General features: G+C 35.6%; 1 protein-coding gene across 1 annotated transcript in view; it reads right to left on the bottom strand.

Annotated features, from left to right (window-relative positions):
* Positions 1-24,750, bottom strand: part of RIT2 (Ras like without CAAX 2) — a 505,620-nt gene that overhangs the window by 276,038 nt on the left and 204,832 nt on the right. The window contains exon 3 of the mRNA XM_027869100.1: positions 1,512-1,585. Within this exon, the coding sequence (XP_027724901.1) occupies positions 1,512-1,585 (74 nt within the window). The remainder of the gene's footprint in view (positions 1-1,511; positions 1,586-24,750) is intronic.

Genomic DNA, 24,750 nt, shown 5'->3' on the forward strand with positions numbered 1-24,750 from the left:
TTAGATAAATTCAAAGTGCTATGGGAATTCTGCAGGGAAAATTTATTTCTGTCAGAAAGGAATCATCTTAAATCCCTCCAAGACTAGAACACTGTTTTCTTAGGCCTTCATAGGATTCCACAGTGGCTAGCTGACTTCTATACGCACACACCAAGCAGAGTTAAGATGTCAGTGAGTAGAGCCATTATTGCTGAACTCTGCTCTACAACATCTCCAAATAGACTTGGAAAATGCACCAGACCTAGGAAAGTCTAAGAAAAAAAAAATAGTTGTTTCCCTTTCCCCCCTCCCACCCCTGCCCCAATCTCAGGTCTAGATAAAGAGACAGATAGAGAACTCTTTGAACACTGGAGATGGGGTCTATTCAAGAAGGAACGTAAGGAGAATTCTAGAGCAGGAACTAAAAGAGGTAAAAGGTTATGCACCAAAGTAGGCAATAGTTCCAGACCAATAAGGGCTGGCTTTCTACAGTGTATAGGAGTAGTTGTTAATTTTCAGCTGTCACTTATTACCCAGTTCTGGGTTAGATTCAGGGCAAAGAATGGAGAGCTGGACCTTGAGGTGGAGGTCCAAGGTAAGGACTATTTAGGGCCTTAGGCTATGCACCAAGCTTGGAGCAAGTTCAGAAGCATGGAGCAAGTTCAGAAGCATGAAGCAACTATGGAGGTCAGATTCCAGGTGTGGAGCAGGTTCTCTGTTTTAGCCTTCAGGACTAGCTACAGCTGAAGAGGAATCAACAGAGCAGGAATCTCACATCAAAGGGAAGCCTACTGTTCTGATCACTCCAAAACAACAGGGCTTTCTAAATGACTGAGAGAGGCTGGTTCCAACAGCTGTCTACTGGAACTCTGGCAAGGATAAGCCCCAGCCATGTTGTTCAGACCCAAAATCAAGACAGGAATTTGCTAAAAAAAAAGAAATGGGGAAAAATGAGATTTATGAAAGGTAGAAGCAGAAAGGAAAATAATGGATTGGTATAAGAGATGCAAACCTTACTAAAGCAACAGATTCCCTGAAATTTAAAATGGACCAAATAGAAATAAATGAAACAATGAATGTTAAATCAAAGTAAAAATATTGAAAAATAGAAGTAAATGTCAGGTATCTCAGAGGAAGAATCTACTGAACTGGAAAACAGATTGAAGAGAAATTATTTAAGTATGTTTGGACCTAAAAGCCATGATGAAAAACAAAATTCTAGGTATCATTTTTCTAGAAATCTTAAAAGAAAACTGCCCAGATCTTTTAGAACCATTGGGCAAAATGAAATGGAAAGAATACACGTCATCTATTGCAAGAAAATCCCAATTAAAAACTCCCAGGAATATCATGGCCAACATCCATATCTTCTAGGTCAAAGAAAAAAAAATACTCCAAGAAGCCAGAAAGAATTCAATGACTCTTTCTATGATCAGTTAAGCCCATTTCTGTACCTTATAAACTGTGTATTTGAGGTTAAAGTTTGTCCTTGGCCTTGGGAAAAAAAAGGCTAACCAGCAGATATTATTTACCTGTCCAGCAGTATCCAAAATATCCAGATAGGCGGGCTCATCATCAATCCGAACCTGAGTCTTATAAGCATCTTCTGAAAGACACAATATGACATCAACATGTAAAAATAATCACTTGAAAGATATATGTCACCCATTTTTGGAGTGTTTTCATTTTATGTTGTACTTCTGAAGTGAGAAATTCTTGAAGTAATTGCCTAAATCATCTAGTGTTGATAATACTCATGCTCCAAAATCCCAGTTGATCCAATATAATAAATCATTGTGATATCCACAACTGAACAGCTGGTCATTAGGACAAATCTATTCATTCAAGATTTTTTCAAAATGCAAATAGGAAATGGACAATTAATATTTGTGCAGTGTTCTTTCTCTTGTTTATATTTCATATAGTCACATCATTTATTTCTCACATTTGGCTCAAATGGGGCATGAGAAATGGACAATATTTAGACTGGACATTAAATTAGGGGTGAATTGTGTGGTTTTTAATTAAACAACAGCACACAGCAGACAATGTGCTCTGGTTGATTAATGCAACATCTGACTTGTGAAGTGAGGCATGAGGTGAAGTCAAGTGCTTGCAGACCCTGAGAGAAAGAGGCCCTTAATCAGCACAATCACAGAGCCAGAGGTAGCCTCTCCATGTTGGAACAGGTATAGAAAGAAGCACAGGGATTAGTACTAAAAATAAGTCTTATTCTCATTGTTTTGTGGAAGGAAGAGGGATCTTGTCTTCACCCAGACAGTTTTCTCTCCTGAAGTAATACCTGATTAGCTTCTAGTGTGCTACAGAGACGATATTGAGGAGAGAATTAAAATAATTAGATAGCAAATTTCCAGTATTTGTTCTCTCATGCATCTCTCCAATTAAACAGATTTTTAAAAACAAAAACAGGTCTAAAATTCTCTTAAAACATAGAAGTATCTGTATTGCTTCCTTTAAACTGAGTTTCAAAAGTATGAATATTAAATGAAGCATGATAACACAAAACAGCCTAGAGAAAGATAAAACCTCTAAAAAGTACGTGTGTCAAAAACTTTCTATTTACTCAAATGATTTATTGCTATTGTATTTTTTTAATGTGAAATTTTGAAAACTCACCACAATCCAACTTTGGAGTATTCACAGCTAAAATATATAGTCCCTCCCTTTCCAATATATCCTGAGCCAAATACAATGGCCAGATTGAAGTATGACTATGTGTCCTGGTCAAAAATGTTCTCCATTGTCAACTGAATAAAATTTTAATTACTTAGCTTGAGATTTAAGGATCTCCACAATCTGATTTCAGTTTGCCTTATCTCACGTAACTCCTTTTCACAATGCTTTATTTTAGCTATTGTGAACTATTTCCCATTTCAAGAATCCACCCATGTTCAGACTCTTCTCTCTGCCTATAATAAAGTTTCTTAAACTGGGGTCCATGACATCCATGGATAGATTTCAGAGGAACTGTAAACTTGGATAGGGAAAAAAAATCTTTATTTCACTAAACTCTAACTGATATTTGGCATTTCAGTTAGTTATGATTTTTAAAATATTATTAAACTTCCAGAGGTATTGAAGATACAAAAAAGATTAAGAAACCCTGGCCTAGAACCAACATTAAAAATGACAAAAGCTAAAATATATTACCATATTTTATTTCATTTTCACAGCAACACTGTGTGGTAAGAAGTATTTTAGTTTCACATTTTAGGAAATTAAAGCTCAGAGAACTTAAGAGGCCTGCCTGTGATCACACAACTATGAATTTTCAATGGCAGGATTCAAACTCAGGCCTCTAATGTTCTCTTACTTAAACTTCACCTTTCCTATCCCTTAAGACGCAACATAGGTTGCTCCTAAACACTTTCCCTAATGGGATCTCTTCTTCTGGCCACATTGTTTATATGCCAGATGTATGCTGTCTTAAAGGCTATTTTGTGGAGAACTCACATAAGGCAAGTGTCCACATGGTGGTCAGAAGAAATGATAGAAAGACACTCTCCAGGTCTCTCTGAAGCACTTTGGAATTGGTTGCATGATATGGGAGACACTAGCACAGGACTGTCCAGCATGGCTTGTCCTCATCAAAGAAGATGCTGTGCTCTATGAGTAAAGCAGAATTGAAGTAGCTCAAAAGAAAGGTGAGATGCACAAATTCAGAGAATCCAACACGAATGTTCACATGGACTGTTTGTACCTGACCTGTGGCAGAGCATTCTGAGCTTGCATTGGTCTGACCAGCCACAATCAGACACACTGTAACTTAATTCTAACATAGTAATGTCATTTTGGTCCTCTTTGACAAAGAAGGACAACAATCAACCAACACTAGAGTTGAAATATTGATATGACAGAATTATATGACAAGAATTATATTGTTGAAAAAGGGGCTATCATTTTGTTTATGTCTTCCACAGGAAATATGTACCATACTGTCTATGTGTCCTTATGAAAGTCACTTAACATTTTTTTGTGCCCCAGAGTAACTCTTTAAGTCAATATGATGATGAGTAGGTATATATATATATATATATATATATATATATATATGTATGTATGTATATATATGTATATACACACACACACACACATATATATACACACACAGACACACACATATATGTATATATGTATGCATGTATGTATATTTATACACACATATACACACATAATATGTATATGTATTCATTACGTATATATCATATATAAATACACACATGTATGTGATGACATTTACACAAACATGCATGTATATACAACTATATATAAAAATTAACAAATTTTTAAAGTGGTATTTCTCAAATTCTTTGCTCTTTTAACTATAATCTGTTCCTTTCCTACTGTATTTTTCCTTAAATTTCAATAACATGAATATGAGCATTATCTATAATATGCAATATACCTACTGATGGCATTTCTCTGATGTGGAGGAATTTCATGATGATATTTTGTGGAGTAGAATGGACTTATTACAAGAAGATGAAGAAGGCAGCAGGGGAAAGATAAAGAATGAGAGAGAGAGAGGGAGAGAGAGAGAAGGAGAGAGAGAGAGAGAGAAAATCAGAATCCATGGACAGTACTAAGAAGAAGGTTCATGAGGTACTGATGGTTGGTGACTTTCCATTTGGGAAAAGCCATCAAGCATTGAAATGACTAAGCCTTTTCCATGCTTCTTGCTATCTGAAATGGCAGACATTTTTCTGATCTTTAAGTTTTTAAAAATTCTTAATTTAAATAGAATGTCAGTGACAGATTACTCTAGATAAATTTGAGAATTTCTAACTTATTTTGATAAGTGTGCTTCATTATTTGTAAATAAGGAATTGCAAAAGAGAGGAACGGGGAGTGGAGATGGTAAATAGGAGAAAGTAAATCTTTGGTAAATCTGGTTACTGATGAGAGTGACATGAGAGATAAAGATTTTGATTTATTCAATGTGATAAAAATTCCAAAGCATGTTAAGCTAGGATACAGGTCTTTTGCCCTTAGGTGAATGTAATTTAATTGATATTTTGTCTGGTAGGAGGTCAGATTGATGGATCTTTTTTAGTTATCCATTGTTTCCCCATTCTCCCTCCAGGCAGACTTCAATATGAGTGGAGCCAAAGACTGTTAACTAGAGAATAGGTTTTGAATGGTGGAGGGGAAAAGAGAACAACTATATGAAGCTAATAATGCCCACATTTCAAGAGTGGGAGCCAAAGGGAGGAGTCAGTACAACTATCCTTCATTTTCACCTTAACTACCCAAGAGTCACAGACAAGGGCACTAATAGTGATGCCTTCTGGCCTTTTTAAGAATTGAAGCATTCTTTTCTCTATACTAAATCATTCTAAACTGTTTAAGCTTAAGTCCTTATGTTTATTTTTATAATTTTCTCCTCTCTCATATCACTGTCATATTACTGACCGTCATTTTTCATTCTTATTAATGAGAAGAATGGGCCCTATTTTCTTTCTGAAAGCTTTTAGTTTGTTGCTCCTAACTTTTCTATAAAGAAACTAGGTAACTGAGCATCTTAAAATTGTGTGTAAAGTAAGAGCAAATGAGTGAAGTCTTCAGAGTCTCTCTTATTGAGATAAATGTAGGCCTTAGGGCTCAGGCTTTGTGACACATATTCCTCACAGTTTAGAAGCCTTTTCTTCTTACTTCTAGTTTCTTGGCCATTTTGTTGAGATTTAAGAGAGTTAAAAGTCTAACTCTCTTAATAGTACTGTATTTCTGTATGCAATAATCAATTTCCAAGCATTCTAAATTCATATTTAAGGCACTGCTCCTTTCATATATGGCTATACTGCTTTCTGAAATGGGCAGAATAAACATTTTTATGAAGAAATCGCACCCAAACAAAAACCACAACTCACATTCATTCCCTACCTCAAAAATAAGGATACAAAACGATCACTTCCAAACCTATTTCTCCCAAATTGATCAAATCAGCTTGATAAGAAATAGTCCTGGGGGGCAGAGCCAAGATGGCAGGGGGAAAGTAGTGACTTGTTTGAGCTCTCCCCCCAAACCCTTCCAAATACCTATAAAAAATGGCTCTAAACAAAATCTAAAGCAGCAGAACCCACAAAAAGACAGAGTGAAACAAATTTCCAGCCAAAGACAGCCTGGATGGTTGATCGAAGAGGAGCACAGTTCAGTGTGGGCACGCAGGCTGCAGTGACCCTGGATCAGGCCTCAGAGTGCTGAATTGAGGGCAGCTGTGGCAGTTTCCAGACATCTCAACCCATGAACACCAAAGACAACTTAGAAAGTCGGTGGGAAAAGTCTGTGACTGTGGTGAGAAAAGGAGCTAGGTCTCAGCCACCCCCAGGGCTGCGGCTGTTTCGTGAGCTTCTGGCCAACAGGCTGAGGGGGAATCAAGTGGTTAATTAGAGGGGGATTGCAGGAATCTTTTTGCCAGGGCTAAGGTGGAATCTCTTGCTTTGCTGGTGCTTGGATCTGGGTCACAGTTCTGAGGGGCAGTCCTGAGGTGAGGAGGAATGCTGGTGTGGTGAAGCTTGTTGTAGCGGTGGAGAGAAAACACCTCGAGTCTTATCATAGCACATTGGAAGAAATGAAAATGTTCAGGTCTCTAGAAGTATCTCTGAAAACAGCTGTACAAACCCCTGAAGCTTGGGACAGTACATTCTCCACATTAGAAACAGACTTTTACCTTAACAAAGAGTTTAAAACTCAAGTAATTGGCCGGGATCATGAGTAAGCAGTGCAAAAAGAGTTAGACTATATTATCTTACTTTGATGACAAAGAAGATCAAAACATATGACCAGAAGAGGACAATGAAGCCAAAGTTCCTAAATCCAAAGCCTCCAAGAAAAATATGAATCAGTCCCAGGCCTTAGAAGAACTCAAAAGGGATTTTGAGAAGCAAGTAAGAGAAGTAGAGGAAAAACTGAGAGTTTTGCAAGAAAATTATGAAAAACAAGTCAACAGCTTGCTAAAGGAGACCCAAAAAAATACTGAAAAGAAAATAACACCTTAAAAAATAGCCTAGCCCAAATGGCAAAAGAGGTCCAAAAAGCCAATGAGGAGAAGAATGCCCTACAAAGCAAAATTAGCCAAATGGAAAAGGAAGTCCAAAAGATTACTGAAGAAAATACTTCCTTAAATATTAGAATAGAGCAATTGGAAGCTAGTGACTTTATGAGAAATCAGGATACTATAAAACAAATCCAAAAGAATGAAAAATTAGAAAACAATATGAAATATCTCATTGGAAAAACAACTGTCCTGGAAAATAGATCCAGGAGAGAGAATTTAAAAATTGTTGGACTATTTGAAAGCCATGATCAAAAAAAGAGCCTAGACATCATCTTTCAAGAAATTATCCAAGGGGCAACTAGGTGGTGCAGTGAATAGAGCACCGGCCCTGGATTCAGGAGGACCCAAACTCAAATCCGGCCTCAGACACATAACACTTACTAGCTGTGTGACCCTGGGCAAGTCACTTAACCCCATTGCCTAGCCAAAAAAAAAAAAAAAAGAAATTATCCAGGAAAAGTGCCCTGATATTTTAGAACCAGGGGGCAAAATAGAAATTGAACGAATCCACTAATCACTGCTTGAAAGAGATCCCCAAAGGAAAACTCCTAGGAATATTGTGGCCAAATTCCAGAGTTCCCAGGTAAAGGAGAAAATATTACAAGCAGCCAGAAAGAAACAATTCAAGTATTGTGGAAACACAATCAGGATAACACAAGATTTAGCTGCTTCTACATTAAGGGACCGCAGGGCATGGAATATAATATTCCAGAGGGCAAAGGAGATAGGATTACAACCAAGAATCACCTACCCAGCAAAACTGAGTATAACCCTGCAGGGGAAAAAATGGTCATTCAGTGAAATAGAGGACTGTCAAGAATTCTTGATGAAAAGAACAGAGCTGAACAGAAAATTTGATTTTCAAATACAAGACTCAAGTGGAACATGAAGAGGTAAACAGGAAAGAGAAAATCATAAGAGACTTATTAAGGTTGAACTGTTTACATTCCTGCATGGAAGGATGATATTTGTAACTCATGAGACCTTTGTCAGTATAAGGGTAGTTGGAGGGAAAAAATTATATGTATGTATATACATGTAGATAGATAGATAGATAGATAGAGGACACAGGGTGAGTTGAAGATGAAGGGGTCATATCTGGAGAATAAAATTAAGGGGTGAGAGAGGATTAAACTAGGAGAAGGAGAAAGGGAGAGATAGAATGGGGTAAATTATCTCACAAAAAAACAGAAAAAAAAAGGCTCTTACAGTGGAGGGGAAACGGGGAAGGTGAGAGGGAATGAGTGAACCTTATTCTCATAGAATTTGACTTAAGGAAGGAATAACATACACACTCAATTGGGTATGGAAATCTGTCTTACCCTACAGGAAAATGAGAGGGGGAAGGAGACAAGGGAGTAGGGGGATGATAGAGAGGAGGGCAGATTGGGAAAGGGGGTAATCAGAAGCAAGTACTTCTGAGGAGGGTCAGGGTCAAAAGAAAGAATAGAATAAATGGGGGGGTGGGATAGGATTAAGGGAAATAGAGTTAGTTTTTCACAGCATGTCTACTATGGAAGTGTTTTGCATAACTGTACATATATAACCTATATTTAGTTACTTGTCTTATCAATGAGGGTGGCCGGGAAGGGAGAAAATTTGGAACCCAAAGTTTTAAAAACACATGTTTAAAAAAAATGTTTTCACATGCAACTGGGAAATAAGAAATACAGGAAATGGGACATAGAAATCTGTCATGCCCTACAGGAAAATTGAAGGGGAAGGGGATAAGAGAAGGGAGGGGGGAGAGTTAGAAGGGAAGGCAGAATAGGGGAAGGGGTATTCAGAATGCATGCCATGTTGGGCTAGGGGAAGGGGAGAGATGGGGTGAAAATTTGGAACTCAAAATCTTGTGGAAGTAAATGTTGAAAACAAAAAATTAAATAAAAATTACCATAATATAAGAAAAATAAAAAAAAAATAGTCCTCATATAAACCTGTTTGAGAAGAAACACAAACAGTTTGGAGGATTTGAGATGAAAATGCCCTTAGATAAGTGTACTGAGTGGACACACTTGAGGACCAAAGATTTTCAGAGGTAAAGGTGGCTACAGAGCATTGTGTTCCATCAGTTTAATACACAGACAGACACAAACACACATGTGTGTGCATTACATATATTATATATGTATATCTATGTGATAATTTTGGAAATTATAGCTGACAAGCTATGTCAAATAATTGCTTGGAGACTATGCCAAGACTAATAAGGAAGGGCACAGTTACATATGAAATAAAGATAGAATTTTGAGTTTAACACCATAAATGGGTCACTGATAAAGAGAGGGTCAGATTTTAGACATTAGAACTAAAGGGATAAGAAACATAGGAGATGACCAGATGAAAATAGAAGCAACAGAGGAGGCTGAGTACAGGAGGATTAGAGACAAGTGATAAGATTTGCTATTTATATAAGAGAATACAGAAATTAACAGGAGATGGTCAAAGCTGATAGGTAGGATCTGTAGTTGTTTTGCTTGGAGCACCATTGACTGGAAGAAAGGAATTGATTTGCTGGGACCTGACTGATTGAAGAAAGGCAGAAGCTAGTGCTAGAGATAAGGGAAACATTTTAGGAGGTTTGTGTATGTTGCCCTTACAACTCTTCCTGGTTTAAGAAGAGATGAGAAAACAGGCTTTGCATATACTTTGAAGTGAGAAGAGTTATGTTTTTACTTAGAACTGATTGGATAAAACAAACTTCCCTACTATTTCAAAACCTGGCTGGGAAAGTTCCATAGACCTTTTGTTATCTACAGCATGAGCCAGAGAAGTTCATCAGAGCCTTAGGGTAGATCTCAGGAAGCTGGCAGTTTTCTAACTTAGGGGAACTTCTTGTCACTGAAAGAACATAATACATTCTCAAAAACCTACAAGGGACAGATGTATGCTAAAACAGCTTGTCTAGGATGCATCAGAAGCAGCTATTTGACTCAGTTCATAGAAAACTTGAGTTCATATCTGGCCTCAGACACTTACTAGCTGTGTGACCCTGGTCAAGTCACTTAACCTGTGTTTGCTTTAATCTGATGGAGAAGAAACTGGAAAGCCACTCCAGTATCTTTGCCAAGAAAGCTCCATGGATAGCACTTTCATGCTATAGTCCACAGGGTCACAAAGAATCAGACACAATTGAATAACAACAGACTTCATTAGCTCAAACAGAAAAGTGTTATTGTCTAACAGAAGAGATGAAAAGAGCTGATGGTGAACAAATAGCAGAGAATTGTGTAATTGTGTGTCTCTGTGTATGTATGTGTGTGTGGTTTCCCCCAGAAAATGATAGATATAAATTGTGTAGACCCTATTCCTTTATTTCTGCTTTTGTTCACTATTGAGTAAACAGTATGATTATTTTTGATTTTGATTAATTTTATATAATGAAATAGAATTTTTTAGAACGTTTCATGTTTAAGTCCATGATCATTGTAGGTGATTTTGTGTAAATCAGAAAAACACTGGTGGACATTCAGGAGGTATTTTAGTATTTCCTACACAAGGTTATTCATAGGATCCTGAAAAACAACTTGAATTCTAAACACCATTTTTGGCTAGTTGGGCATATTTCCAGATTTCTTTCCAAAATGATTGGATCAGTTCACAGTTCCACCAACAGTGTGTTAGTGTTGTTACTTTGTTATTGATACAATCAATTATGCTAATAGTTTTCCTTATATTAAACCAGCTCTGCATTCTTGGTATAAATCCCACTTAGTTACAATGCATAATCTTCGTGATATGTTGTAGTCCTCTAGCTAGTATTTTATTTAGGATTTTGCATCAATATTCATTAGTGAAATTCATCTATAGTTTTCTTTCTCTGTTTTTCCTCTTCCTATATAAGTATCAGCACCACACTTATTTCATAAATAGAGTTTGGTAGGACTCCTTCTCTGCCTATTATTCCAAATAATTTATTTAATATTGGAATTAGTTGATCTTTAAATGTTTGGTAGAATTCACTTGTAAATTCATCTGGGTCTGATGCTTTTTTTTTTCCTTAGGGAGCTCATTTATAGCCTGTTCAATTTATTTTTCTAAAATAGATTTAGATATTCTATTTCCTCTTTTGTTAATCTAGGCAATTTATATTTTTGTCAGTATTCTTCCATTTCACTTAAATTGTTAAATTTATAGACATATAAGTGGGCAAAATAACTCCTAATAATGGCTTTAACTTCATCTTTATCAGTGATGTATCCACTCTTCATTTTTGATGCTAGTGATTTAGTTTTCTTCTCTCATTTTTAAAGATCATATTAACCAATGGTTTACTTATTTTATTTTTTTAATAAAGTCACCTTCTAGATTTATTTATTAATTCAATGGTTTTCTTACATTCAATTTTATTAATCTCACTGTTAAGTTTTAGATTCCATTCGGTGTTTAATTAAGGATATTTTATTTGTTTTTTTTTCTAGCTTTTTAAATTGTTTACTGTATTTATTGATCTGGTCTTTCTCTATTTTATTGATGTAAACATTGATTGATACATATTTTCCTCTGATTACTGCTTTGGCTGACTCTCTTAAGTTTCATCATGTTGTCTCATTATTATTCTTTTTAATAGCTATTTACTGTTTCTGTGACTTTTTTTTTAACCCACTCCTTCTTTTAGATTAAATTATTTAATCTTCAGTTAATTTTAATCTTGTTTCCATGGTACTTTAGTGAATGTAATTTTTATTGTATTATAGTCTGAAAAAGCTGCATTTAATATTTCTGTTTTTTTGCATTTTACAATATGCCCTAAGAAACTATAAAGTTTTATTTAATTATAAAGTTTTTATGATCAGTTTTTTGTAAAGGTGCCATGTACTGCTGAGAAAAAGGTATATTTTTTTCTATTCTCATTTATTTCTCTTCAGATGTTTACCATATTTACCATATTTAAGATTCTATTCATTTCTTTGACTTCTTTTTTATTTATTTTTGGTTAGATTTGTCTAGTTCTGAGAGGGAAAAGTTAAAGTCTCTCACTGCTATAGTTTTCCTATGTATTTCTACCTGTAATTAATTTACCTTTTCCTTTAAAAAATTGAATTCCATAGAATTTGGTGAATATATGATTAGCATTGATATTCATTATCTATGGGGCATTTTAGAATAATGTACTTACCCTGTTTATCTCTTTTGATTAAATCTTTTAACTTTAACTTTGTGTGAGATCATGACTGCTAACCCTGTTTTTTTTTTTTGCATTGACTGAAGTATAATAAATTCTGTTCTAACTCTTTATTGTTACTCTAGTGTATCTCTCACTTTTAAATGTATTTCTTGTAAAAGGCATATTGTCAAGTTCTAGTTTTTGATCCATTCTGCTATCCATTTCCATTTTTTGGTTGAGTTCATCCCATTCATATTTAAAGTTATAATTATTAGTGTTATATTTCCCTTTATCCTTTTTCCTCACTATTTATCTCTCTTTCTTTCTTTTTATCCTATCTTTCCTCAAAAGTCTAATTTACTTCTGACCACTGGCTTCCTAATTCATGTACTTTTCTGAGAGTCCTTCCCTTATCCTATCCCCTTGCCCTCCTATTTCTCTGTAAATTAAGAAGATTTTTATACCCTACTAGAAGTCTCTCTTTAATCCAGTTTTGATGAGAATAAGATTCCTGCACTAGCTGCCTTCTACTCCCTCCTTCTCTTCATTTTAACATTTCTTCCACTCACATCTCTTTTCTATGAGCTCACTTGTTCCATTTTACCTCTTGCTACCCAACTTACTTTTTTAGGATCATCCCATCATAATCAACTCAACCACAAGCCTTCTATTTATGTATACTGTTTTGAACTATGCTAGAAATTATAACATTCTTTAGAATTACATATATCATTTTCCCATATAAGAAATAGACAGCTTAAATTTATTAAACTCCTTCTAATTAGTCTTTCATATTTACCTTCTTATGTGTCTCCTGATTCTCCAAAGTCAATTTTTTTTCAATTACAGTCTTTTCTTCATGAATACCTGAATATCTTTTAATTAATTATTTCTTTTTCCCCCTTGCAGGACTGCACTCAGCTTTGCTGAGTAGGTTATTTTTTGTTGCAAACCCAGCTCCTTTGCTTTTTGGCATATAGCATTCCACGCCCTTTGGTCTTTTAACGTAGAAGCTGCTAAATCTTGTGCTTTCCTGAATGTAGCTCTGCAATATTTAAATTGTTTTTTTTAGTTGCTTATAGTATTTTTTCCTTGACTTTGAACCTTTGAAACTTGGCTATCATGTTTCTGTGAGTTTTCATTTGGGGATCTTTTTCAGACTGAGATTACTGAATTTTTTCAATATCTGTTTTACCTTCTAGTTCTAAAACTTCAGGGCAATTTTCCTTAATAATTTACTTGGGTGTAGTGTATAGAGTCTTTTGTTTTGATCATAACTTTCAGGTCATTTTACAATTCCTATATTATCTCTCCTTGATGTGTTTTCCTGGTCAGTTGTTTTTCTAATAAGATATTTCATGTTCTCTTCTATTTTTCATTCTTTTGATTTTGTTTTATTATTTCTTGATGTCTGGTTAAGTCATTAGCTTATCCTTGACTAATTCTATTTTTTCAAGGAGTTATTTTCTCTCATGAGTTTTTGGTTCATTTTTTCCAATTGGTAGACTTTTTTCATAATTTTCTTGATTTTCTTGCAATACTCATTTCTTTTCACAATTTTTCCTCAACTTCAATTAATTGATTTTTAAAGGTCTTTTCAAGCTCCTCTAAGAACTTTTTTTTGGCTTTTTATATTTTGTATTTATCTTTGAAGTTTTACAAATAGTTGTTTTGACTTCATTGAATTCTTCTGAGTTTGAACCTTGATCTTCTATATCACTACAGTAGCTATCAACGATCAAATTTCTTTGTTTTTGTTTTTGCTTTTCTTTTTACTCATTTTTAAAGGCCTATTTTTTGGCTGTTAACTTTATGTTAGGGTCAGGCTCCACTCTAGAGTTTGTGTGATAATGTCTCAGGCTTCAAGTTGCATGCTATTGTTTTCTGAACTCTGAGGGTCTTTAATTTTTTGGTTCTTCTAGTTTTCTATATTCCAAGGCCCAAAGCAGTCACTGTTCCTCTAATTCACTCCTTGGTCAATGGATAGCTTTCCTAGAAGACCTCCCATTGAATAGGGTACTTTACACTGTATGGTAATACACCATTAAATCCATTCAGTTCCTCTCCTCATTTCGATCTTCTATATACCTTAAACCAAAAGGGGTTCATTTTCTTTTCCTAAGTACTGAAATAAACAAGCAGAAAGTTTTCTTCATCAGACTCATTGGAGGTAGCTAATCAATACCTTAATCTTATGGGGGAGAAAAATGAGGCCCAGAAGAGTTAAGAGACTTTCCCAGGTGATACAGTTCTTTAGTTACAGGACCAGGATGAGAACTCTTAGGTCAGGGGTCTGATTTGTTCTGTGAAGTTTGGATTCAGTCAAAGGGCCAAATTTGAGGACTTAGAAGGCCACATGAGGCCTCAACGCTGCCAGTTCCCCTGGATTAACTTAATGCTCTCCTTCCACAAGTTTTTAATAAATCACTTGTATTTCAAGCTGGAGAGCTACGAGGAAATATCATTTTATTAATTTTGACCTCAGAATCCTATTTTCAAACAAGCAGTGATAAAGAAATTAAATAAAGGATTATTTGTGTTTTGTCTGTTTAAAGGGATTTTCATTGGATTGAATGAGAGCCACTGATTTTGAACAAAATGTTAAAACTGTGAGGGAATTTTGAATTGTCAATGTAGTCCTTGCCTTTTTTAAAGGCAATACCAGAGTGGAAAAGGGATTTAGGCAATTCCACACAGCTAGTTAACAGAATCATGACTAGAGCTTAGATTCACCAAATCTCAGTCCAGTGTTCTTTTCACTCCCTTCCATCCCCCACACCCACAGAAAGGAGGGAGGAAAAAAACCTTACCCTAAAAAGGCTATCATGTATTAGAATTGGAAAGTGCAGGTTGGGACTTCATAAGAGAGAACACACTGATTCTATAAGCACATGACTAGTTATTGCAATATAGAAGGCAGTATTTTGTTGTAGACAGTATACTACATTTGGAATCAGGAGGTCTGTATTTGAGTACCAACTCTGGAATTTTGTATGTCAATAAGCCTCTCTGAATCTTGGATCTTTTAGGAGCAAAAAAGTGGTAATGATATTTTTGCTACCAAAGTGCTAAAGAAATGTGAGTTATCATTTTTGATAGACAATGAGGATCATATTTGCAAGGTGTGTAACACTGGATTGCATATTGAGCTTCACCCCCCAAAAAACAAACAAATATTTTATTTCATTCTCTTCTGCAGTTTCTGGTGGAACTTTTTCCTAGCTGCTTATAAAATGTGTTGATTTTCATTGAAATTGTTAAATTTAAACACTCACTCTTGGACTTTGAAGCAGCTTTCTTTCTTTTTTTCTTAAGGGTATCTGTGGATTCCTCTGATTAGCACTTTCTTTTCTGTATTTAGAACTGTAGTCTAAACTGTAAAGTGCTTTAAATACATACATACACACACAGAGACACACATATATTATATACATACACACACATATAGATTTTTCTTTTTTTCCAAATGTGGTGGGTACAAAATTGTAATGCCAGTTCCTGGGGAGACAGAGGCTAGTGGATTGTGTGAGCCCAGCAGTACTGAGCTTCAGTAGATTGTGTGTATACCAATTCCTGCAATAACATAGGGAACCTCTAGGAGCAGCAGTCATCAAACTGACTAATGAAGGGCTAACTGGTCTAGGTTATAATAGAAGCTAGTCAAAGATCCCATGCTGTTTAGTAATGTGGTTAGGTCCATAAATGGCCACCCTAATTTTAGGGGCAAGATAGTGGAACCACCCTTGGAAAAGAAAAAAAAATAATGTAAAGAATTACATAATATTTGGGTACTGTGGCAGAATTTCATGTGAAGAAATTTGCTCCTCAAAATTATTATTACCCTTGTGTCTTCATAGAAAATATAGTTGTTCACATGTTCTGGTTTGCTAGATCTCATTCCATTATTATAAATAAACCACTTTTTTAATCCAAATAAGAACATCAGGCTTGTTTTCTTTGTTTTGTTTTGTTTTGTTTAGTAAAGGGATAAACTTTTTTTTTTAATATTTGGAGATTTCTATGTCCTCCACTATTCCTTAAAAAAAAAAAAAAGAGAAGAGGCTCTTATACGCTGACATATTCTGTTGTAGAGTTTCTAGCCTTCTGACTCCTCTATAATATACCTAATAATCCAAATGGTGAAATTTGTGGAGATGGTAGAATAGAAGTTTCTTTGGAACTGTGGAAAACTTGAACAACTCTATGATGGTTATCTAATATCCTTTGCAGTTGTGGGGGAGCATAGTAAGGAAAAATATAAATGATGTTTATGACCATGTATGAATTATAATTGAACTGAAGGGATTATAGAATTACAGGTGAACAAAACCCTAGAAAATATTTAGTAAAAACATTCATGTTATAGAAGTTATAGGAAAACAGAAGCTTCAAAAAGCTAAGTGACTTGCCCAAAGTCACACAGCTAGTACATTGTAGAGCTAACATTCACACCCAGATTTGTCATTCTTTTAGTTATTCCTCACTGCCTTCTCTTGAGATAATATCAAGATTTATTTATTTACTTATTTATCTAGCTGTTTATCTAACATAGTTGAAATATTTGAATAGGTTAGTTGTAATAGAGGCATTTGTAGTGACATACTAACAACTGTGTTCACATACATGGTACTTCCTGATAGAGATTCTTTGGCATTGTCAGACCTCTAAGATCTCTTACCTGAGGGTGATGATAGACATGATTCTATCAACTTCAGGGTAGTATATATGGTAATATTAGGGGATATATCATTCCCCAACATTAATAGTTGTTTTCAAACTTTCATGTTCCACTTTCTGATTCAAAGTATTGAGGGGAGTGGGACAGTGGCAATATTTTTCCATTAATCCTGTCAGGGGATTTTCTTCAATAACTCCTGCTCTTACATATATGCTTATGTGGAGAGTATTAGCCTGCTTTGTAGTCTTATGCTCATTTTCTGTTTCAGTCTTGTTTAGCCTTTCTATATAAATGGAAGCTTTGTTGAAAAAAAAAATTCCCCTGCTGTTCTTCAACCTGCTATTCCTTCTACCACATTTTAACTGGTTCACTTGATGAATATACAGTCATATATCTACTGTTATATCCTAATTTAACTCATAATAATGACATCTGAAGTTTAAGATTCACTTTTCTTTCCTTTGTTTTCTGTTATGAACTCTCATTCTACTTATGTCCCTGGCCTTCTTCCTCTGATGTTGTTCTTTCTGTCAATTAAAGCCACCAAAACTTAGGGTAAAACTAAGAAGCAGATGAAATTTGTTTTTGGCATCTCTCTATCCTCTTGTCTACTACTCCCTCTTCTTTTTCAGGACTTCTCCACTCAGTCTTATTACATCAAAATCTCCTGTTGCCCAATGGCTCTCTGGAGCACCCTATATTTGAGCCTGCTTTTCCTAAGCATTTTTATCAAACTTTAAATATCCTACATCCTATACCTTTGATAAATTTGTTTAAAACCCTATTGCATCATGCTGACATAAGGTAGTATCCAACTCATCTAAGTAACACTTTTGCATTTTGATTGGCATCTTCAGTGTCTTTACTCCATATGGCAGACAAAAGATGCTCTTTGGCTAGGTCCAGACTTATATATGGATTATATAGGGATGATTTTATGTTTCAGTTTCTAGAGTTCTAAAAGAGGCTGTAACTCTCTGTTCCCATCTCTCAAGCACAGTTTGACTCACCAGGAAGTACTTTACAATAGAGAAAAACCTTTCATTTCACAATAAATGAGAAAGAAAACCCAGGTACCCTGGGAAAAAATAACAGCTATTTATGTGTATGCTGGGGCTTCAATGACTTAATATCAGAGCCTTTCTTGAGAACAGTTTTAGATGTGGAATGGAAAATGAGGCATAGAAAAAGAGATTAAATATCCCAAGGACATACATAGGGATCTTCAGAAAATTGCCTCCGCCTATTGTTGGCTTTGGTATCCCTGGAACTCTTACCGCACCCCTATTCCCCAACTGCTTTATCCCTTTAGTGTCCTCATGCTTGAGCTCAAAGCCTAACCCCTTCTGATAGGCTTGTCCCACAAATCTGCAGGTGATATTCTCTACATTCCTGTCTACCACCCTCCTCATTTAAAGCCACTATGTTTGCCCCTTAAATATCTGTTCATCAATTACCTTTCTCTCTCTTGATGAGAACTCGCTAACATTGCCAATCTATCTCTGCATGGAAGTGAGAACAAGACTGAGAACATAGACCTGCTGATAGAGAATGATTAGTTTTCAGAATGTGTTACTTATTCCTCAAATTTTCCCCCTTCTGAGGTTCCAAATTTAGTTGCTGCCTTCTAAGTTAAGAGGCAGCCTGCCTGGCATACTTCCCCTCTAATTTGTTACAATGCTTACAAAAAGTAGGCACAGCTGTGTAGCCTCCTTCCCACTGTATTCCCCTACCACTTACTTTTCATTCCATGGCATCTTCTTGGAATATAGCACCTTGGAAATGATAGTTAAAGGAACTGGGCAATTAATGCTGGGTTTATTTATTGTTTATCATTTGTTCTTGAAGAGGACTATTGACATCACAATTGTGATGACTTGGGCTTGAATTGGATTTGAGTGAGGGAGAGATGTGCAAAGTCATCAGCCTCACTCTCTCCTCCAGAGTCATTAGAGTTCAGTGTCAAGACAAAGGTCAAGATGACTGGTGACAGCCCAGTATGACCTCGGGTTAGTCATCACCTCTTTTGGCTTCAGTTTTCACTAATATAAAGAAAATGAATTACACTAAATCAGTGCCTCTTAAATTTTGTTTCATGACTCCCTTTGGCAGTCTGGTGAAGTCTATGAATGAATCCATGCTCAGAATAATAAATAGTTGAAGGAAATTATAAATTTATTAGAGGTTAGTGAAGTGAAGATGGAATTGTTCTTGTATTTATGAAATTTATGTGAAGACCTCTTAGAAGTGCATCTACTGTAGGTTGAAAACCCATGTCTTAGATATTCTACATGCTCCCTCTCTATTTTCTGTGATCTCATGACATCATGTGCACCTAATAAAGCAAGCCTATAGTCTGCATTCAGAAGAATTTAAACTCTTTGTATTCAGAGGATGCTATTTTTGCATGTCCAGCGACTAGAATATCTTGCTCAATAGATGCTTATTCAATATTTGTTGAACTGAATACCAATCTGGTCTTTTCAGTGACCTGAAAAGGGTTAGGGTTGCTCAGAGCCCCATCAGGTACCTGTGGCCCCTTAGAATACAGAGAGTTGGGAAGAATCATCTGTCTTCTAAGTACAGATTCTAAGGAATCACAACTTACAAAATGGAATGGAATCCCTAAACCTCCCTGAGTAGAAGGAATACTAACTCTTGCTTAAGAGGATCTTGATTCAAATTCTACTTCTGTTTTTGATCTTGGCCAAATAGCTTAACATTTTGGGGCCTCAGTTCTTCATTTGTTACATGAATATTTAAAATAGTTGACCTCTGATGTCTCTTCCAATTCTGAATCTGTGATTCTAGGATTCTATCACCTGTGTTGCTACTCTCTAATGTTTACCTACCAGGAAGCTCCTAGTATCAACATGGTAAATAAGCTATAGCAGGCAGTCCAGGTTGAATGGAATGGGATGGAATTATTTCCATTCAATTTTATAAACATTTACTAAATGCATATTACGAGCAGAAAAAAGTGATAGTAGCAGTAAGAGAAAAAAATAGAGGTACATATTATGTATTGGTTGCTCACCAGTGGATGAAGGAATAGGTAGATGAATGACCATTTAATGATGATTCCTATTCTATTGAGGGTTAGATGACTCTAATCATAGGGGCACACACAAATCATGATAGAAAATTTGGGTAAGGGAAGATCATTTCAACAGTATAACAGACTAATAATGAAACCAATGGCAGGCAATTCCTCCACCCACAGTACTGAATAGGATCTTTCTAGATCTTTTTATTCCATCCTTTGCCATGGACTTGAATTCAGGCCAGAGAACTGGAATACTAGTCTCTTTTATGAAAGTTGAAGGGGTTAGGAGATTTTTTTTTCTTAAATCATGCTCCTCCCTTTGCAATGTTTAGTCATTTTTATATTTCTATTGAGTGTAGATGAAAATTGTTAGGTATTCTCCCTACAAGTTCAATCAAATCTAATATCAAGTATATCAATAAACTCCTTGATGACAGTAATTACTTTTTTTTTGTCTTTGTCTCTTCCGCACCTAGCACTGTGACTCGTATAATACTTGTTGAATGTAATCAAACCGAACCAATTGTATTATTACACAACCCACAATTCTCTATCCACACACAAAGATGTCAAAAGATTTTTTCAAATGCCTTCCTAATATCTCATAATTCCATTATCCATAACAATTCTTTTCTCTTTCAGACTAGTAATTTTATGAAAAATGGCAATAAGGTTCAACTTGCTCCTCACAGCTCTATTTCTGACTAGAGGATAGCAGCCATTATTTTATTTTGGAAGTTTCACAAAACAACTTTTAAAATTATGTTCTAGAATTTTGTAAAGAATCACAATTAAGTTCATGTAATATAGTTTGAAAAAAATAGTCTTCATTTTTAAAAATGCATAAAATATTTGCCAATCAACAGTTATGCAGAATCATCTGTTAACTTATTATTTTTCATAGTTTTAGGCAACAGAATAGAAGTGAGACTTTAACAATTCTGCTCAGACTTGGTAATATGAGTTTTCTCAACTGAAAGCATTTTTAATGTTATCAGTTCAACTATCTCTTCACTTCATGAATTTAAATTCCAGGACCTCCACTGAGCTGAGCCCAACATGAAGAAGTGCCAATTAGATATTTCAAGTGGAATGTCGTAAGAACATCTTAAAACAGAGATATCTAAAAATGATCGAGATTTTTATTCAATAAAACAAAAATTCAGCAATTAAGCTGTGCTAAAACTAGAGCATTATGGTAGACCAAATGGTTACTCACAATTGCCCATGAGTAGTAATGAACCATTAAAAATTCAACCATTTAAAACTGATATTTTAAACAGTTGGTAACACATTAAATACTCAAAATCTCTAAACTACATGAAATGAAAAAATGTCAAAATACAGAAACCTAGCAGAATAAAACAAGGACAGGTGAGGATGGGATGGGATACACACACACATATGTATATACATATATGTATATGCATATATGTGTATACACACATACACACATATACATACATATATTATATATATATACACATTATGTGTTTATATATATAGACACACATATATAAAATCCCTCTCATTCTGTTTGCTACTGGATATGTCTTGCAGATGGTTGGAGAGAGTCTAGAGAAACTAAAATTACATCTCAACATTTTATTCAATTATAAAAAAAAAGTTATTTTATCTATCTCTTTAGTTGTCCATAGGATGTTATATATACTAGAATAACATCTAGACAGCAGTTTGTCCCAGGACTTTTTCTGTGAACTTCATTGAAAAGGATGAGGAGAATCAGATGAGTAATAATGAGGAGGAAGAGTGTAATCACAATGATGATTATAGGGATGATGATGATAAAGAAGGATTTGAATAGAATATTAGCAAAATATATTGGCTAGATATTTAATGATTACTGAATGGGAATTATAAGGCATACACATATGTTTCAGCTCTGTGTGAAATTTTAACAAAAACTGGCAAACAGGAGGGTTGAACTTAGTTTGGAATGAACTCCAAATATGTATAATGTAAATATAGTCTCTCTTTATCCTTAAAAAAATAGAGAAAAATGGAAGGCGGTATCTTTCATAACTATCTTCAGGGGTAGGAATAAAAAAAAACAATATAAGTGATTAAAATGATAAAAGTAGAGTATCAATTACATGAAATTAAAAATAAAACTTCAGTAAAAACAATTATTTCAGCTTTAATAAGAAAAAAATCATTTGATTGGGGAGAAAAATCAAATCTTATCAGATACCTCTGATAAGAAGCATATTGATATAGAAAGCTGGGTTTGGACTCAGAAAAAATCTGGGGGGAGGGAAAGAAGTTCTGTCTCTGAAAGATACTGGATGTATGACTATGACTAGGCACCTAATATCTCAGTTAACTAGGAAACTCTTTAAGACTGTTTGCAACAGTTAATTTGATAATTTTCATCAGTGGTGAGATTTTCCTCATTGGGAGTTCTCTATGAAGCTGGAATTACAAAATTGGATGCAAAAATGTTAAAACCATTGCTTGCCATTTATAGAGAATTCACATAAATTTGTAAGAACAATAGCTATTCTTTTGACAGATAAATTATAAAATAATATTAATAATAATAGTTAATATTTATTTTGCATTTACTATTTGCCAGACACTGTCCTAAGAGCTTTAAAATTTTTATCTCATTTGATCCTTCCAACAACCCTTGGAGATAGGTGCTATTTTATTCCTAGTTTACAGATGAGGAAACAGAGGGCAAGTGACTTGTGCAGGGTTACACATTCAAAATCAAAATCAATTGCAAATCATGTCATTTTCTCCCTTATGTCATAGTCCTCTTTGAGACCCAGCTGGCCAGTACCAGCTGGACATCTCAACTCCTCCTCTCTTCTCCTTTCCTCCTCTCTTCTCTTCTACTCTCTTTTCCCCTCCCCTTACCTGTAGGTGTTCTGCCCAAAGGAAGGTAAATTTGGATGGCCTAAAGCTACATAGTTAGTTTAGGGTTTAGTGGCTAGATTTCTTTCTCGAAGACCAAGCCTTAAATCCAATTCACTCTGAATCTCTTGTATTTGACAACAATCCCAAGCACCACTTAATGGTTATTTTTTGGGCCCTCCAGGCACAGAATGAATATAAATAGTAACCATTTTTCTTTTGGCCAGCAACCCTGAGGGTCTTTCCCCTCCCAGTTTGACTTTTTTTTTAATTAAAGGGGCTATCCCTTGACTCACTCCTTAAAGAGGCCTATTCACCTAATGGGAGTTGCCTCTGTCAAAGTGAGAACTTGGAAAGACCTTAGCTTAAAAGGGTCAAGGTCTCCCACTGCATCCTGGGCCATGTTCAGTCCTCCTGATCAATATCTGGCCACTGGAACCAAATGGCTCTGGAGAAGAAAGCACAGCCCTGCCTCACTCAAGTCAAAATCAATTATAAGTCATGTCATCATCTCCCTGATGCTATTGTAGTCTTCTAGAATGAAGGACAAAACATACATACATACATACATACACACACACATACACACACACACACACGCACACACATGCATGCAGCTTTTGAATTTCCCCATCATTTTCATCAAAGCAGTCTTGATGTTTGGGAGTGTTCTGACCCAGATGAACAAATTCAGTGCTATACATCACATCTCTGAAAGTTGCCCACTGTTTTTCTGATCCACTGTTGCCAACTGTGTGTTGGCTCAATTTTCCCTCCAAGTTAGCAACAAACTGTTACTGCTCAGAGAAGAGCTCTAATCTGTTGACATTAATTCTTCTGGTAGTCATTTTGCCTTGAGCATACTGCTTTTGCTGAGTTTTAATATTTAGCTCAAAGGAGATAAGTCTATGATCAGTCCAGCACTCTGATCCACACGTTACCTTCTTTACTCTCACAACCTGTCTGTCTCTTCTCCTTACAATCACATAGTCTATTAAATACCAATGTTTGCTGCAAGGGTGCACCTACAAAGTTTTATTGTATTTAGGTAGATGGAAGACAGTGTTGGTGATGAAAAGGTCATGAGATGTGCAAGTCTTCAGTAGTAAGTGATCATTGCTGTTGCTGTTTCCAACTCCATTCCTCTCTAGGATTCCCTGCCAAGTCTGGTAGTCTGAGCCTAGTCTAGCATTAAAGTCAGCCAGAATTATAAGTTTATCCTCTTTTGGCACACTGATGGTAAGTGTTTCCAGGCCTTCATAAAATTTTTCTTTGATCTCATCAGGAATCATCTTTGATTCCTCATGGTGGGACCATAGGTACTAATTATGGTGGCATGACATCTTCCTGCCAAGTGGCAATCACATTGTCATGAGCCTGTCATTCGCTCCTTTTGGTAGGCATACAAGCTTGTTGATTAGATTAGTTTTAATTGCAAAACCTACACCACCTTCCCAGAATTCCCTTTCACTGTAGCCATTCCAGAAAAATGTGTATCCAGCTCCAACTTCAATAAGCTAGCCTTCATTTGCCAGCCTTATTTCTCTCATGGCTGCTATTTGGATGTGATACATGCTCAATTCTCTTACAACAAGAGCTGTTTGTCTTTCAGGTCTACTGGATATTGTGTTATCTATAAGTGTGCTTACATTCCATGTGCTGATGGTGAGTGGAATTATCTTTGCAGATTTTTTTGTACTTTTTTTTTTGTTTTTGGACCACAGAGTGGGATTCCCCTCTTGCCACTGTAATCAGGCCAAGGTTGGGTAAGTAGACAATTTTTAGGGCACCTTTTCTAGTTGTATCTAAAAGTCTAGCAGGCCTGATATATTCCTGATAAGAGAGCACACACACACACACACACACACACACACACACACATATACAGAAAGAGAGAAAGCGAGGATGATAGATAGAGACAGACGGAGAAAGACTGAGGAGAAGAGAAGAGAAGAGAAGAGAAGAGAAGAGAAGAGAAGAGAAGA

The sequence above is a fragment of the Vombatus ursinus genome, unplaced genomic scaffold (genome assembly GCF_900497805.2).
Source record: "Vombatus ursinus unplaced genomic scaffold, bare-nosed wombat genome assembly UNPS02014791.1, whole genome shotgun sequence".
Lineage (NCBI taxonomy): Eukaryota > Metazoa > Chordata > Mammalia > Diprotodontia > Vombatidae > Vombatus > Vombatus ursinus.